The sequence below is a fragment of the Euleptes europaea genome, chromosome 6, assembly GCF_029931775.1.
Source record: "Euleptes europaea isolate rEulEur1 chromosome 6, rEulEur1.hap1, whole genome shotgun sequence".
In the NCBI taxonomy this organism is placed as follows: domain Eukaryota; kingdom Metazoa; phylum Chordata; class Lepidosauria; order Squamata; family Sphaerodactylidae; genus Euleptes; species Euleptes europaea.
Window position 1 is genome coordinate 103,830,181 of NC_079317.1, and position 18,365 is coordinate 103,848,545.

The 18,365-nt window shown below is 44.2% G+C and overlaps 2 protein-coding genes across 2 annotated transcripts; both read right to left on the reverse strand.

The window, feature by feature from the left end:
* LOC130478775 (olfactory receptor 5AR1-like) lies at window positions 1–951 on the reverse strand. Its single transcript, XM_056850993.1, has one exon. The coding sequence runs from the start codon at window positions 949–951 to the stop codon at window positions 1–3; it is 951 nt and encodes a 316-aa protein (XP_056706971.1).
* Window positions 952–8,537: 7,586 nt separating this feature from the next.
* On the reverse strand, window positions 8,538–9,405 carry LOC130479625 (olfactory receptor 1013-like). The gene is given in 2 exon segments (XM_056852020.1): window positions 8,538–8,709; window positions 8,711–9,405. Coding segments are annotated over 2 exon segments (867 nt in total).
* Between the last annotated feature and the right edge of the window lie 8,960 nt (window positions 9,406–18,365).

Consider the following 18,365-nt stretch of genomic DNA (forward strand, 5'->3'; position numbering starts at 1 on the left):
TCAGATTAAGACAGAATTTAGCTTCTTATTGATGAGTTTCTTGAATGCTTCTTTAACATCTTTGTTCCTCAGGCTGTAGATCAGAGGGTTGAGCATGGGGATCACCACAGTGTAGAACACAGATGCCCATTTGTCTTGGTCCAGGGCATAGACAGAAGTGGGACGTAAATACATGAAAATCACAGTCCCATAAAACAAAGTGACTCCAGTGAAGTGAGATCCACAGGTGGAAAAGGCTTTGAATCTCCCTGCAGCAGAATTCATTCTCAGGATGGCAGCTAAGATGAAGATATAAGAGACCAGGATGACAGAGAGGGAGCTCATCTCAACAAAGCCAGCAAAAGCAAAGAGCAGAATCTCATTGATGTGGGTGTCAGAGCAGGAGATTCCCAGAAGTGGAGGAACATCACAGAAAAAATGGTTAATGAGGTTGGAGTTGCAGAAACTAAGGCTGAAAGTGGCTGTTGTGTGTATTATGGCATTAGTTGTACCAGCAATATATGATCCAATTAAGAGCCGGATGCAGAGATCTTTGGACATGGCAGAGGAGTAGAGCAGTGGTTTACAAATAGCCACATAGCGGTCATAGGCCATCACTGCCAAAATGTAGCACTCGGCATCTACAAAGGCTGCAAAGAAGTAGAACTGGGCCGTGCAACTAGTGAAGGAGATAATTCTGCTTTCAGATAATAAGTCAGACAGCATTCTGGGGGCAATAGCAGTTGAGTAGCAGATGTCACAGAAGGAGAGATGCCACAGGAAGAAGTACATAGGGTTGTGAAGTTGGAAATCAAATGAGATCAAGATGATCATGCCTAGGTTGCCCACAACGTTGACCAGATAGATAATCAGGAACACCACAAAGCATACTGGTCTCATCTGTGGATCCTCTGAGATGCCCAGGAGGATGAACTCAGTGACAGTAGTAGTAGTACTATTTCCCACAGGCATTTTTCATGGAAGGAGGAGGTGGTTTAGTAAAATGTAGAACGAAAGACCTCTGTGATTCCTTGGAGCTTGATGGCAGGGTCTTTTTCAATAAGTTTGCATTTGTGCCTCTATTTGTCTCTCTCCTGGCTGTCCCTTTGAAAACATCTGTTTAGGAAACGTGGAAAAAGAAAAAAATGTAGAACAGAAGAAGACAGAAGAAAGCTAATATATCAATCTAAAGTTTAAATGTTTGGTATCAGGCACTGACTCTGGTGTTTCCTTCTCAGCACTGGGAAATAGTGTAAAATTATTTTCGGACACAATATTGTTTCTATTTGAAGCTGCTTCCAACCATCCCATGGGGAATTATGACAGGATTCAAACAGCAGTATTTTTAAAGTGTCACCTACTTTTGCTATGATGGAGAGCTAGGTAAATGAAAAAATAAACCAATGGTGTTAGAGGAGAGAATACACACCAAAAAGAAAAAAAGATTTACACAATTTATGAAGTGATAAAATGTTTGTAGTGGCTTTCTACCAAAAAATGGAAAAGTATGAATTAGTAAAGTGTCCTTCAAAGCAGCGGTACTCCCTTTGCATACAGTAGCTGTAAATTTATCCTTAATCCCTTAAATGATTTATCCTGTTCTTGGTCTACTTGAGAATGCATGCAGTCATTGATTACACACACACACAAACACATGATTGAGCAAAAATGTCTAAGTGTAAAGTACTTCACCTAGGCAGAAACAACATAAGGCACAGGTACAGGATGGGAGAGAGTTGGCTTGACAACAGTACATGTGAAAGAGATCTGGGAGTCTTTGTGGACCACAAACTGAACATGAGTCAACAGTGTGATATGGCGGCTAAGAAGGCCAATTCAATTCTGGGCTGCATCAATAAGAGTATTGTGTCTAGATCAAGGGAAGTAATACTACCACTGTATTCTGCATTGGTCAGACCTCACTTGGAATACTGTGTCCAGTTTTGGGCTCCACAATTTAAGAAGGATGTTGACAAGTTGGAGCGTGTCCAGAGGGGGGCGACCAGAATGGTCAAAGGTCTGGAATCCATGCCCTATGAGGAGAGACTTAGGGAGTTGGGTTTGTTTAGTTTGGAGAAGAGAAGGTTGAGGGGAGACATGATAGCCATGTTTAAATATTTGATGGGATGTCATGTTGATGAGGGAACTAGCTTGTTCTCTTTTGCTCCAGAGACTAGAACTTGGAGTAATGGATTTAAACTAATAGAAAAGCGATTCCACCTAAACATTAGGAAGAACTTTCTGACCGTGAGGGCTGTTCAATGGTGGAATGTTCTGCCTCGGAGGGTGGTGGAGTCCCTGTCTTTGAAGGTCTTTAAGCAGAGGCTAGATGGCCATCTGTCGGGAGTGCTTTGATTGTGGGATCCTGCATGGCGGGGAAACTGTTCAAACTGTGCCTAACCAGCTTCCTCTAAGGAAGCCCACAAACAGGATGAGTGCAACAGCACCCTTCTGCCCATGGTCCCCAGCAATTGATATAAAGAAGCATACTGTCTCTGGTACTGGAGCATGTAGATATCCATCATGACAAGTAGCCATTGATAGCCCCATCCTCCATGAATTTGTCCACTCCCCTTTTAAAGCCTTCCAAGTTGGCGACCATCCCCACATTCTGTAGCAGCAAGTTCTGCAATTTAACTATGCACTGTGTGAAGAAGTATTCCCTTGTGTCTATCCTGGATCTCCCAATGATCAGCTTCAGTGGTTGACCCTGGGTTCTAGTATTATGGGAGAGGGAGATTCTCCCTGCCCACTCTGTCCACATCATGCATAATTTGATAGAGCTCGACTATGTCTCTCCTTACTCGCCTTTTTTCTAAGTTAAACAGCCCTAAGCTTTTCAACTGATCCTCATAAAGCAGTTAAAGGAGGGTCAATGAGAGTTGGTGAGGGAATGCCAAACAAAACAGAAAAAAAGTCTTCACCTGTCGATGGAAAACACTAAGAAGAGAATTCCATAAGTTAATTGATTGGTTTTAAGGAGATGATATTTAGCATGTTTGGCTGAAAGTGTAGCACAGGGGTCCCCACACTTTTTGAGCCTGTGGGAACCTTTGGAATTTTCATACAGGATGGTGGACACAACCACAGAAGGGCTGCCACAGGAAGTAGAGCCAACTACAAAATGGGAGGAGGAAGCAAACACAAGAAGGGAGTGAGCTTATGTTTAACTATGACAGTAGCTGTTCAACATTTCAGGCAGAAACTCTGTTTAATGGGATGCCTTTTAAAATTAGCACATTAGTTTAAAATATTTTCTTGCAAAATAAGTATGCATATTGAGCAAGCTAAGAAACCACCATCTGTCAATTTGTTTTCATTTTGCATGTTTATGCAAAAGAAAAAAGAAAAAAAAATACTTCTCTTGGCTATCCACTTTAAGGGTGTGACCAATTTTTTCAGTATTTTTTGGATTCGGGTATAATAGACCAGAAAATGTTCAGAAAGTCCAAAGGAAAAAAAAAAAGAGCTAAATCCCCATATTGATATGGGATTCTTTTTTTGGCTTTTTTTGAATATCCAAATTTTTGCAGGGGTCTATTAAACCATATTGGAAATATTTGTGGGGCTCTGGGGGGGGCAATTTTTTAAAGGTAGAGGAACTGAATTGCCAGCATAGTTGCAGGTGACTCTCCTTAGAAGAACCTCCAAGTTCGATAAAGATTGGTCCAGGGGGTCCAATTTTATGGGCCCTCAAAGAGGGTGGCCCATCCATTCTCCATTATTTCCAATGGAGAAAAAATGGAGGCCCATAAAATTGGACCCCCCCCCCCAACCATCTTTACCAAACTTGGAGGTTCTTCTAAGGAGAATCACCTGCAGCTACAAATTTGGTGCCTCTACCTTTAAAAACCGCCCCCCAGAGGCCTATAAATATTCCCCATATGGGGAATATGCCCCCATGCCTTTTTCAGATTCAGCTTTTTGGGGGGGTCCATTGAAAATGGTGCCTTTATTTTTCAGCTGAAAAAAATGCCATAAAAAAATCCAAAACAGCTTTTTCTGCCTTTTTTTGGCTCTGCATATCCAAATGCACACTCCTAATCCCCTTTACATGAGCCCTTCTCTCATGAGCACATCCATTTTTAACCTACACTATTACTCGTAACAATGACAGCTGGTGCAGAAAGATTGATTAGAGTGCCTTGCATATGTGGACAGTAAGAGAAAGATTGACTGGATATTTTTAGGAACATAAATGATGTTTAACAAGTGAATGCAATATTATTATCAGCTTCTATCTCAATTATAAAAATAAATTCAAATTGAGAACATCTAATTATGACAAGTTCCAGTTAGGTGCATTAAGCACTGTAGACATGCAGCCCAATCGTGTTTAATCAGACACAAATCCCACTGTGTGTACTGGTAAAGTACTTTGCATGAAGTCACTGTCCACATTACACCATAACCATTAGAAACTCAAAAAGTGCCACTCAGCCCCACCCACTTTCTAAAAACGCTTGTATGGCACCAGGAAAGGTGGAGGTAGCTGCTATATTGGGAACCCCTGCTGTAGTAAATCTCATTTAATCTTGGCTAGGGTGCCCAGGAGAAGCAGTGCTCATTTACCTTTAATAGTTCTGGCGGAGGATTTGTTTGCCAGGTACAATTTTCTCCTTCCTGCAAGGCAAGTGCACCTGCAAATTATTGTTTCTCCAAAGCGATGAAAAGTACAGGAGCCCTGTTTTCCTTTCAATCTGATCCCCCAGTGCTGACTGTTGCTCATCTGGAAGAGTAAAGGCAAGAACAATTGCAATAGCACACCAGCACAATGAACAGGAACAAAGTAGAATCTTCCCCATTGCAGTAGAAGTATTCTCCATCTCAAGGAACATTTAGCTCTGCAATTCAGCTAGAATTATAGACTCCAGCTGTAATTCCCAATTTCCTTCCCATGTGGTCCAATTCAGTATTTCCTGATCTTTGCAGAAGCAGAATCAAGGCATTTCCAAATTATAAAACTGTGAAACGAACTATATCAACCACAACATGATTATGTTGCGTGATTAATGTAATTAGTAATTTTAATAGCAGAAAATCCACAGGGTTGCTGCAACAGCAATATTGGATAGTATATATTGGCTAGTAGTTAAATAACTAGATCTCTAAGTTAAATAACTAGGTCTCTAAGTCTGCGTGTTATGCCCCCCTGGCCACCCGCGGCTGCTCCCCCCCGATCCGTGATAGGGGGAACAACCCCCGGGTTTCCAATGGCGCGCACTGGCTTAGGGCCAATGGCACGTGCAGGTTTAGGAGCCTTCGTCGGGGACTCAAGCTCCTAGGTTTTCCCCTGCTTACCGGCCTAACTATATACATGCATAATACTAAGTAAATAGGGAGGGGCCGTGGCTCAATGGAAAAGCATCTGCTTTGCATGTAAAAGGTCCCAGATTCAATCCTCAGGATCTCTAGTTTTAAGGTTTAGGTATTGTTGATGAAAAGAACCCCTACCTGAGATGCTTGAGAGCCATTATCAATCAGACTAGACAATACTGATCTTGATAGATCAGGATAAAGCAGCCTTGAATAACACTGGGTTAATATCACTACAGTGTCATATATCTATATAATATGGGATGGATTTGTCCTTTAATCAGTCAAGAGTCCAACTTGATCCACAATTGTTTTGACAGCTGGTGATATGATCGGTCTTACCCATGCATCTGGCTGAGATGTTTAGAGGATTCAGAATTTCTGAGTGCCTTTTCTTTTTCTATCCTCCTTTCACTCCAAATTTTGACCAGTAAGTATTCTGTTGCTTATTCCAAAGAAGCCTAGTTTCTCTAGTTGTCCAGGCATTATTTATTGTGCACTGGATTCCCTACCTCAGAAAAGTGATGCAATGATTGCTGAATTAGAGATGAAAAGATTAGAAGTTTATTCCCAAAAGATTTGTGATCTCCAAGTCCCTTATCAGGGGACTTGTATACCTACATACAGCATTTTTAAATTGTATATTTATCCTATACAATTTGCTCTCCAGTTCTGCAGTGTGCAGTTTTTCTTCCTTATTGGAATGTCAAGTTTTGACATTCATTATTGGGCACATGCGCGTGCACACACACAAATGACATCTGTTTATTTGATTGATGTCAGCTCTTCCAGGCAAGTCTTCTGTATCTTTAAGAGGAGCCCAATGGGTACATATGTATGGAGTGACCCTTTCCCTATCAATCCTCATATAAGAAAAAGTTCCAACTCTTTCAGGCAACTGTAAAAGGTGAAACTTAGACCTTCCTGCAGGATTTCAACACATCAATACACGCATTCAAGCTTATGAAATCCAGATTTTATTTCTTGAAGTGACATTTATAGTCACATGATGGCAATGGTTTACAACCTGGACTGGGATCTCTGGGCCCTGGTAACGCATACCCATGCCTTCTATGCTTAGTAGGGTTGCCAACCTCCAGGTACTAGCTGGAGATCTCCTGCTATTTCAACTGATCTCCAGCCAATAGAGATCAGTTCACCTGGGGAAAATGGCCACTTTGGCAATTGGACTCTATGTCAAAGTCCCCCCCTCGCCAAACACCGCCCACCTCAGGCTTCACCCCAAAAATCACCCCAAAAAACCAGCGGTAGTGAAGAGGGACCTGGCAACCCTAACTTAGTCCCTGCTTGTGTGCTTCTCTGAGAAATAGCACAGTCATTGAGTACATTTGCTGTGTGTAAATGGTCCTTGTATGTTTTATGTTGGCTTTACTGATTAAAGGAAAAAGTGGAGAACAATCTTTTCTGGAGATCATGGAGAGCTGCTTCATATCAGAGTACATAGTGGTGGGTAAATGGACTACTGGGCTAACTCCTGATGTCCACATGTCTACCCCTGCCAAAAACTGAACATAAGGCTGTAGAATATTGTGAGGAATGGGTTTTGTGTTCTAACAGGTGGAAGGAAAAAGGGATTTCGAATAACTGCAGTGGATTATAAAAGATGTAGTTGTATGCAACTGACAACATTGGAGTTTTAATTATCGGATGATCTTGTGCAATTATCAACATTAGATCCAGTAAATTAGAATTACCTAAACTATGGCAGATATTAATTTATGCTGAAACACAATGGTAATCTTATTGAGATAGTTTGAACATTAACAATCCTATGCACCTTTACTTGGGAATAAATCTCATTTGACTTACTAGGGTTTATATATGTGAATATATGCATACCATTGGACTTTAAGCAACAGAATTAAATTTTAATTGATTAATTTTAACTTCCCAATTCTATGTTCATAAAAATGGAAGAATAAATGGTCATAGGAGCGAATAGCTACTCTAAAAACTTGGATAATGCTAAAAGTGAGTGAGATCAACATATTCTTCAGTTTGAGGAATGAATTATATCATTTTCTTTACAAGTAGGTTTATACATCTAAACCTTTTCCAAAACCACACTTTTTCATTTGTAACATTACTGTTTGCTTTTACAGAATATGTTCAGTATATTCCCACAGAAAATACTTTCTTATGTATATTCATGGTAATTCCATAATAATAAACTAAAAAACTGTTTTCCCAGTTTTTTAGTTTACTATTATGGAATTACCATGAATATACATAAGAATTTTCTGTGGGAATATACTGAACATATTCTGTAAAAGCAAACAGTAATGTTACAAATGAAAAAGTGTGGTTTTGGAAAAGGTTTAGATGTATAAACAAGTGCTCCAGGTGGGACAGTGCAGTAAGGGTCCTTGGTAGAGTGGGTTTTATTTAATTCATTTCTAAATTGCCCATTTATTTTACTGTATTTATTGTCTATCTTTCTCACTGAAAATCAAAGCAGATTACATTGTGTAAATCAATAGCAGTGCATATGAAAGACATCGGTACAATCAATATGAGGAGATATCTAATGAGCAATGTACTAGGACTATGATTATTGAAATCTGAATGAGCACAGCATAATAGACGTGATACAGAGTGTGGATATAATGAAGAAAAAAGGTATTATATCAGTAAAAAACAATGAAGCGAAAGCAGGATACTATGTGCAACAAACTGATAATATCAAAAATCCTCAGGGTTTATTACAGCAATGACAACTAATTTGAGAGGGGCAGAAGTAAATATATTCAAATGATATTTAAAGTTGCAAATCCTCAAAGTATTCATTTTGGAAAATCAATATTGAAGACCATCTGCTCTAGGATGAGAACTGTCTGGCCTGTAGTCAAAATCATGTCTGTTCCTCCTCACTGAAACTAAAAATGAGTGTGATAGCCTATTATTGATAAGTTTATTTGTATTTCCGATAGTCAATAAGGCCCAGAAAATGAAGTTGCTGCTCAAATTTGTATACTGCTCTTTTACTACTGCCATGCATAATGTGTGATATAGACCGACAGATTAGATAAAATAATCTGAAATTAATGCCTCCAATTCATATGTGAAGTAGGAATTCCAGATGCATTGACACACAAATAGTGTAACAGCATACAATATAAATGTTTAGGATAAACCTATACAGAAATGTTGGGAAAACATCTTGCTAATAATTTCAGAGTATTAAAAAAAACCATAGAATAAATCTTTCCTGACATATTCATTTAGACTGCCATCCATTTCATAATTAGTTTCTTCAGAGCATTCTTCACGTCTTTGTTCCTCAGGCTGTAGATCAAGGGATTCAGCATAGGGATCACCACTGTGTAGAAAACAGATACTACTTTATCCCTCTCCAAGGCATAACTGGAGCTAGGGCGTGAGTAGTTGGAGGATTGAGCCATAGTACAAAGTGACAGCTGTCAGATGGGAGGCACATATAGAGAAGGCTTTCAGCCTCCTTTCAGTGGAGTGGATCCTCAAAATGGCTACCAGAATAAAGGTATAGGAGGCAAGGATAACTGCTGAAGGTGTAATGACATTAGAGGCTAGAATAAAGTACAGCACAGACGGATAGCTTTCAGGCACAGCACAGGAGAGCTTCACCATTGGGGGTAGATCACAAAAGAAGTCATCAATGATGTTGCCATTGCAGAAGCTCAATGTGAAGGTTTCACTGGTGATGATTGTGGCATTGATAAAACCACTTAGATATGAGAGGGCCACTAGTCCTGTGCATAGCTTTCTGGACATGGTAGTGGCATATAGCAGCAGAGTAGCAATGGCCACATATCGATCATAAGCCATGGCTGCCAGGAGGTAGCACTCACTATAAGCAAGACCAGCAGAGAAGAAGAACTGGGCAGCACAACCTCTGAAGGAAATGCTTTTATCCTCTGAGATACAGTTCACCAGGATCTTCAGGGTGTAAACTGAGGAATACCAGAGGTCCAGGAAAGATAGGTTCCCAATGAAGAAATACATGGGTGTATGAAGACGGGAACTACTGCAGATTAGAGCAATGAGTGTGATGTTCCCTGCCAGATTAACAATATATGTTACTAGAAATGCCACAAAGAGGATCAACTGCATAACTGAAAGGAGTTTTCAGCTCTAGTCTCTCACTTTGTTATGGTGCAAGCAGCCACCTCTTTTCCAAACATCATGACTCTTACTTTTGGAATAATCCTCATTTTCCCACTGATATATGCATGGGTTGTTTCCGTCACCATCACCCCCCAACTATTTTGGAGCTTTGTTTTCATTATGCATGTTTTCTCTGACCTTTAGAAATCACTTCGCTCTCTCCTCGTGTTTTTCTCACCTTTTCTGGATGCTGTTTTAGCCTGAGGTTAATGTCTGCTTTGATCCTAAATCAATTGCTAGTCCTGTGCAAAGTTTTAGTTTGGATTTATCTCCCAACATCCACATTCTCACTTCTCCCTCCCACTTGTCTTTCCCCTTCCTCCAACCCCTCCCTTTGAAGCCATTTTTTGTTTGTTTGCAAGAGCAAGACTATCGATAGAGCACTGGAATAATCACTCACGACCTGTGAGGCTGTTTATTTCTGCTTATTTCTCCATCCTCCATTGAATATGTCCTCTTCATACAACCCCTGACAATTTTTCCTTTTTTTTTTGTTTGCAAGTACAAGATTAGCAATAGAACACTGAAATAGTACAAATTTAAGTGCTTTTATGTCCCCTGTGTTGAGACACCAAGAAATTTGTAATGGAATGATGCATTGGTGGACATTTCTCCTTTTGGTCATTTTGGGTGGAATCATGGTAAAACAGGCATATGGAATCAGATCCTTTTTTCGATTTCATTCACTGTGTGTGATTCTTAGTATCAGGAACAGCAATGCATAGAGCAGCTCTAGTTCTTTACAAACTCCCAGTTCTTCCACCACCACCACCCATCAAAATGCTAGATTAAGATGTAACTGGCACTCAGTGTTTATAGTAATTTTATTGTCCCAGATCATGCCTATTATTTTAAGTGTTCTGTCCCTCATGTGCAAGCATAAAAGAGGTATGTATAATATTAACAAAAATGCTGACATTAAGGAGTACAATAAAATAAGTCAAAGGAATGGAACAGGCAGCTGTATCTCTTCCCAGTGACCCATGTTTATTTGTGTGTATGTGTGTAACGTGAAGTCAAGTCGCAGCTGACTTAATGGCAACCCAGTAGGATTTTCAAGGCAAGAAACTAACAGAGGTGGTTTGCCATTGCCTTCCTCTGTATAGAAACTCTGGTGTTCCTTGGTAGTTTCCTATCCAAGTACTAACCAGGGCCAACCCTGTATAGCTTCTGAGATCTGATGAGATCAGGCTAGCTTGGGCCATCCAGGTCAGGCCATGTCTATTTGTACTCTTACAGAAAGAACTAATGTGAGTATTCCAGACAATACCAGTGTATTTTGATAGAAAAGATCAAGAAGCCATCATGTTACCTGAGATAATTTATTTTACTACTCGCATGTCCTCAATGATCTTGGAGCACTACTGTCATCATCACCATTATAAAACTAAGGCACCACACTGTATTAAACTCCTTTAAAATCATTGCCTTGGATGTCTTACCTTGTCAAGCCTTGCTGATTCGAGACAATGCAAACATTTTTAGGCAGGATAGGAAAAAAAGAATGAGGAGCATCAAATATCAATGGAGAATGAAACTTCTGTAGTGCTTTGTTCTGTTTGTTGACTGATTCTGCTGGCTTTGCATAGCAGTAAATATGCCAGTGTCTGTGAAAGAAGAACTGGGAGGAGGTTTCTTGCTGTCAGTCTTAGAAAGGTATCTGCAGAATCTCTTCTGGGATAGGGCTTGGAAAAATTATTAGTTTTAAGTACTGGTTGTACCCAGTAGTCATGATACCCCATTATATTAATGGATTCTCTTTATGTTAGAATATACAACTCCAGAACAAAACTAGCACTATCTTATTGTATCTCTGAACTAACTTTTCTAACTACATGCAAGAAATAGTAATTTACCCACATCACATCATATCAGCAGATGCTGATGAGAAAATGCTGGTGGATATTTATCCAGAACATTCATTCTGAGGTCTCTTAAGGATTTCATCCCAGTGGTATCTTTAATGTTTGTTTTTTGTTTTGTTTTTTTGGTACTGCTAGCAAAAGCTGTTATACAGGTAAACAGGTTTAAAGCTAGATTTATTTATAATTTTTTCTCAGTGAGGGAACAAATCTTTTGAGCATATTCCCTACAGCTCTATAGGGGAGTTTTCTCTCTGTTCATGACATTTATATATTATTTAGCAGGGCTGGAATAGGCAACAGGAAAGGAAGTAAAAACAAACTAGCAGGAGTATCAGAATTGCTGAACTAGATCTGATCTTTAAACTATTACATTCCCCACTACTTTATATCTGCGTGTGATGGCTGCTTGAATGGAAAGAAAAAGCCAGATCTCACATCAAGCTAATATACAATATTTGGGGCATTTGAAATGTTTCCAGTACTTTTTTTTATATATATTTTTTATTTTCTCATTTTATACATCATTTCCCCATAAGACTTAACAATATAAGATTAAATCTATAAAAATTTCTAATCCAAAAAATAACAAAGCATAAATGACTTCCCCTCACTCTCTTCTGTCCATCATTAAATTGTATATACTTTTGCTAACAGTTTAACCCCCCTACTCAATTGCTTTATAAGTATTTTATATCTAAGTGATATGCCTGTAATCCTCCTTATATTTTCATATACCAAATAAATGTGAGGAATTAAATCAAAGAGTAACCTTTAGGTTAACCCATCAAGAAATATTTTTCTCAGTAAATACTCCACACCTCCCACTCCCCCCTTAAACACCCATTTCAACAAATACAAATAAGCAGTAAAGATCAGTTTCCATTATTTAGCTATCCCTTAATATGACAAATAAAAAAATAATAACACAAAAGAACAAAAAAGGGTTAGAAATTAATTCTATCTTATAATATTTCTCCCTTTCTCCCTAACACCAATTCAATGAAATATTGCTGATAAATTTATTATAAAATGCAATCCATATTCATAAGACCTGTCCTTTTAGCCCATTCCATTTGTTAAATCTTCACCACATAAAACACTAAAGCCAATTAAACTAGTTGTGAGAGATCCCCCTCTCTGAGTTTGCTTCTCCAAATCAGTTGCTCAGACGTTGATACAGAAACAATAGATTTATTGAAGCCTTCAGGAGATGAGACAGGCACAGGTAGAAAGTTGCAAGTGAGGGGCTATACGGGTTTACAGAATATATTGACTCCAGGGCACTGGGGCACTGGGGTTCACACTTATTGTTATGGGAAGTTACAAGCTTGGCATAATACAAAACATCAGACGGATCCCAGGAAGTCTGGTGCGGCTATCACACTTCCAAGGCCGCACCGGCCTGAGGGAGTACTGGCAGGAAGAACAGCGGGGGGGAAGATACATGGGCCATCAGGCTTGGCGCCTGAGACCAGAAGGTGTGAACTGCTTTTACGAGTTCACTGATAACACCGCAGGTGATGGAAAGCAGAGACACAAAGACAGAGACCCTCACATTCTGCCCCCCTTAAGGCCCCCCTCCGAGAGGACGAGGCTTATCGGGATAAGCGAGGTGGAATTCTCGGACCAAGCGAGGAGCTGCCATGTGGGGTGCGGCCACCCATTCGTCATGAGCGGAGCCAAGGTTTTTCCAGCGAACAAAGTAAAACAGTTTCCCTTTCTTCCATTTGGAATCTAAAACCTTGGATATTTCCAAATGGGTATCCCCTCCTACCACGGTAGGAATCTCATGAGCGGGAGGGGGGTGGAACTGGGGAGCTGCTACATAAGGTTTGAGGAGGCTTATATGGAAGACTGGATGAACTCCCTTGAGAGTCTTAGGGAGACTCAGTTCCACGGTAACCTCGTTGATTACTCTGGTAATGGGGAAAGGTCCTACATAACGGTCGCTCAGTTTTTTGCAGGGGCGAAGAGAGCGGAGGTTTTTGGTGGACAGATAGACTTGCTCCCCCACCTTGAGTTCCCATCCCGGAGACCGGTGTTTGTCTGCTTGTTCCTTGTACTTGCTTTTTGCCCTTTCCAGATTTTTGAGCAACCATGGCCAGGTGGATTTAACCACCTGAATCCACTCCTGAAGATCAGGGGTAGACTGGAGCTCTGGCGAGACGGGGGCAGAACCGAAAGGGCCAAAATCCGTCCCGTATATAACTTGGAAGGGACTAAAGCCGGTAGAGGAATGAGGCGCATTGTTGTACGCATATTCGGCAAATGGCAGCAGGTCGACCCAGTCGTCCTGGTGGAAATTTACATAGCAACGCAAATAACATTCTACTACCGCATTTACTCGTTCCGTTTGACCATCCGTTTGGGGGTGATAGGCGGAAGAAAGGCCCTGTTCCTCCACTCCCATTAACTTTAGGAAAGCCCGCCAGAATTTGGCAACAAACTGGACCCCCCGGTCGGAGAGGACCTTCCTCGGGATCGAGTGTAGCCTGAGGACGTGCGTGATGAACAGTTTAGCTAAGCCCTGGGCTGAAGGAAGACCTGCACATGGAACGAAATGAACCTGTTTGGAAAAGAGGTCTGTGATAACCCAGAGAACCGTTTTCCCCCGACTTGGAGGTAGGTCGGTGATAAAATCCATGGCGATGACTTCCCAGGGACGGGAGGGGTTCTCAAGCGGTTTGAGAAGCCCCGGGGGTTTTCCCATCCGTTTCTTGGCTGTGGCGCAGGTGGGGCAGCTGCGCACATACAACTCTACATCAGATCTCATACCGGGCCACCAGAATTGCCTTCGAACCAGGTGAAGCGTTTTTATGAAACCAAAATGACCCGCTAGCCTGGCCCCATGTACAAGTCCCAATACTTCTTTGCGAAGGGAAGATGGGACATATAGTTTCCCCCCTTGCACCCACCAAGTGTTGGTTCGTTCCAAGCCAGTGGGGAGGAGATGGTGCTCCTCCTCCTGTAAGGAGGCGTCCCGGAGTCGCTGTTGGAATGCTTCCGGGATACCTTTGAGCGTAGGGGGGGTCTCCGGTTGGCGGGCTTGGGATCGGGTGGTGACGGCCAAGCCAGGGACTTCCCCTCGCTGTTCGGGAGTGAACAGGGAGTCGACGGGGCGATCGAAATCGTTGCGATACTGGGGAAGTCGTGACAAAGCATCAGCTAGGGCATTTTCTTTGCCAGGGACATGTTTGAGGGTGAACCGGAATTTTGCAAAAAATTGGGCCCACCGAATTTGTTTGGCATTGAGTTTTCTAGCTCCCTTGAGAGCCTCAAGATTCTTGTGATCTGTGCACACTTCGAACGGCAGCTCGGCCCCCTCTAAGAAGTGTCTCCATATGGTAAGGGCATGTTTGACCGCTGCTGCCTCCTTCTCCCAAATGGCCCAGTTGATTTCGGACTGGGAAAACTTCTTGGAGAAGTAGGCGCATGGCCTCAACCGTCCCCCCTCATCCCTCTGCAATAGGGCCCCGCCCATGGCTACATCCGAGGCATCCACCTGCACCACGAAGGGCTTGGTGCAATCCGGGTGAGCCAAAACGGGTTCGGATGAAAAAAGTAGCTTTAAACGTTCAAAAGCTTGCTGGCACTGGGGAGACCATTGCAGACGGGCTGAGGGGAGTGCGGCGCTAGCCCCCCTGTCCTTGGTACGCAACAGGGCAGTGAGGGGAAGCGCAACTTGGGCAAAGTTGGGAATGAAATTCCGGTAAAAGTTGGCAAACCCCAAAAACTGTTGAAGTTGGCGGCGGGTAGTGGGGGTTTCCCAGTCCCGCACCGCCTGGACCTTGGCGGGGTCCATTTCCAACCCTTGGTGGGAAATCACATACCCCAGAAATGTAATAGAAGGTTGGTGGAATTCACACTTGGACACCTTAGCATACAGTTTGTGCTCCCGCAGCCGCTGGAGCACTTCTCGCACTAGGCGCACATGTTCTTCCATGGTCTCAGAGTAAATAAGAATGTCATCGAGAAATACCACCACCCCCCGAAACAGTAAATCATGCAAAACTTCATTAATTAATTGCATAAAGACACTCGGAGCCCCCGAAAGTCCGAACGGCATGACCAGGTACTCAAACATCCCAAAACAACTGGAAAAGGCCGTTTTGGGTTCGTCTCCTTCTTTGATGCGAATGCGGTGGTAGGCTTCTACCAAGTCCAGTTTGGTGAAGATTCGGCCCTCCTTTAATTGTGCTAGAAGGTCAGGAATAAGAGGGAGGGGGTAAGCATTAGACTGGGTGACTGCGTTCAGTCTGCGAAAGTCAATACACAGTCTTAAATCTCCCGTCTTTTTCTTTACAAAGAAAGCTGGGGCTGAATAAGGAGCCTTGGAGGGGCGTATGAAACCCCTCGCCAGATTGACATCCAGATAGTCTCGCAATACAGTCTTTTCACTAGGGCTCATGGGGTAAACCTTTCCCTTAGACAGTTTGCCTTCCCCTACAATCTCGATGGCACAGTCCGTTTCTCTGTGGGGAGGCAGTTCGTCGCACTCTCTAACATCGAAAACATCAGTAAACTGCGAGTACTCAGAGGGTAATTGAGGAGAGACTGGGGCGGGGGACCCTACCAGTGCGGCGGCTGGAGTTCTGAGTACCCGTTCCTTGTCATGCAACCCACAGGGGTTTTCGGGGAAGGAAAGCACCCGTTTAACCCAATCAATGGAGGGATTGTGTCCCCTTAACCAGTTCATCCCTAACACCACAGGGGTTACAATAGGGGCGATGGTGAAATACAACCGTTCCCAATGTTCCCCCACGGACATAATCACGGCTGCAGTTCTGTGGGTCACAGGGCCCCGTTTAAAGTCACTCCCGTCCATTTGGGAAAAACGGAGGGGTCCCGGAAGCCGCTTGCGCCGGACACCCAACTTCTTGGCAGTTTCCTCATTTATCATGGTGCGGGCACACCCCGAGTCGACCAACGCGGGGACCTCTAACGGGGGACCCCCTTTGGGTAGGGACAGATGAACACGCACAAATACATTGTCCTCTTGGGCGCTTACCATCGGTGGAGCTCCTTGCACAACGATAGGGACGGTCTGCTGCGGAGCCCCCTCTACAGCAGACCGACGGCGTTTTTTGCCGGCTGTTCCCACTCTTCCTCCTCGCTGGAAGAGGGGGACGGGGTGGTGGCTTCCGGGGAGCCGTCCGAATCAAAGACGGTATTTGTAATCCGGGACCCCGATGGGACCGTAGAGTCGGATGCCCCATCCTGGGGGCGCGCGTGGAGAGCGGAGGGTGCGCCGGAGCGCCGGCTCAGTGGTCCACTTCTGCGGCGAGGCTGGCTGTCGGCGGCCGGTTTCGTCGGCTCGGCCTGGGTTTGGCGGGGGGGGGTCGGACGGCCTGAGCGAGAGGGGCATTGCGATGCAAAGTGACCCTTTCCCCCGCAGATCAGGCAGACGCCGGCCTCGAACCGCTTGCGGCGTTCCGCGGCCGAGAGACCCCCGCCACCCCCTTGCCGGAGTTCCCGGCCACGGTCACCTCGGGGCCTGGGGTCTCGCCCAAGCCGTTGCTTGGACAAGTTCAGGAGTTGTTTGCGATTCTCGATGTCAGCAGCATGGCGAACCCAACCTTCCACATCCGGGGGGTTCCCTTGCATGAAGGCCCAATGTTGGAGGTCTGGGTTGAGACCCTCCCTGAAACATTGTACCAAGGTAGCTTCACTCCAGTCCAGAATTCGGCTAGCCAGTGACTGGAACTCACTTGCATACTGCGCCACCGACTTAGTCCCTTGGCGCAGTTGCATCAGGGAGGCTTTAGCCCGCTCACCCAGAGTCGGGTCCTCAAAACGGTTTCGGAGTGCTACCATGAACTCGTCCAGGGTTCGCAGCACCGGCGAGCGGAGTTCATACTGCAACACCATCCAGGCAGCCGCCTCCCCTTGCAGTAAGGAAGCCACGTACTGCACCCGGGACTCCTCAGAAACGAAGGTTCGGCCTTGTTCCCGCATAAAAATGTCTACTTGGACCATAAAAAAGGTCAACTGGTCTCCCGACCCGTCATACGTGACTTTCAGGTCCCGACGGGCCGGGGGGGCAGGGGTTGCGGGCGGAACTACCGGCGCCCCGTCTGGGGGAGCACCGGCTGGAGGTTGCAACTTCAGCGCATCTAGGGTCGTGGCCATCTCACCCATTACGCGTTGCATGATCTCCATCTGCTCCTGCATAGCCCGGCGGTCTTCCTGCCACTGCTTTCGTTCTTCCTCCATGAGGGCCTCTTTGCGGGCCGGGTCCCCTTCGAGTCCCGTGCTGGGGAAGGCCAACCGGCGATCCTTCGCCGCAGTCCGCGAGAGCGACCAGCCCTTGGGAGAGTCCAGCCAATAAGTAAGCCCCCGGGGACGTCCGTCCCGATCTTGGTCGGGTGCGCGACCCTTCGGTTTCTTTGGCTTGGCTCCCTCCTCCTTCGGGTCCGGCTTCTCCGGCTCGTCCGGTTCCTTGGGGGCATCGGGGTTAGGGGTGGTGTCCTCGTCGGCTGACATTCTGTCCAAAGCGGTACAGCTGCAGTCCGAGAGGCAAGGACTTGCAACTTAATGTGAGAGATCCCCCTCTCTGAGTTTGCTTCTCCAAATCAGTTGCTCAGACGTTGATACAGAAACAATAGATTTATTGAAGCCTTCAGGAGATGAGACAGGCACAGGTAGAAAGTTGCAAGTGAGGGGCTATACGGGTTTACAGAATATATTGACTCCAGGGCACTGGGGCACTGGGGTTCACACTTATTGTTATGGGAAGTTACAAGCTTGGCATAATACAAAACATCAGACGGATCCCAGGAAGTCTGGTGCGGCTATCACACTTCCAAGGCCGCACCGGCCTGAGGGAGTACTGGCAGGAAGAACAGCGGGGGGGAAGATACATGGGCCATCAGGCTTGGCGCCTGAGACCAGAAGGTGTGAACTGCTTTTACGAGTTCACTGATAACACCGCAGGTGATGGAAAGCAGAGACACAAAGACAGAGACCCTCACACTAGTCCCTTCATCCGAGTTTTCCAATGTCTCCTTCGTTCCATCATTTTCATTAAGCAGCGAAGATGAT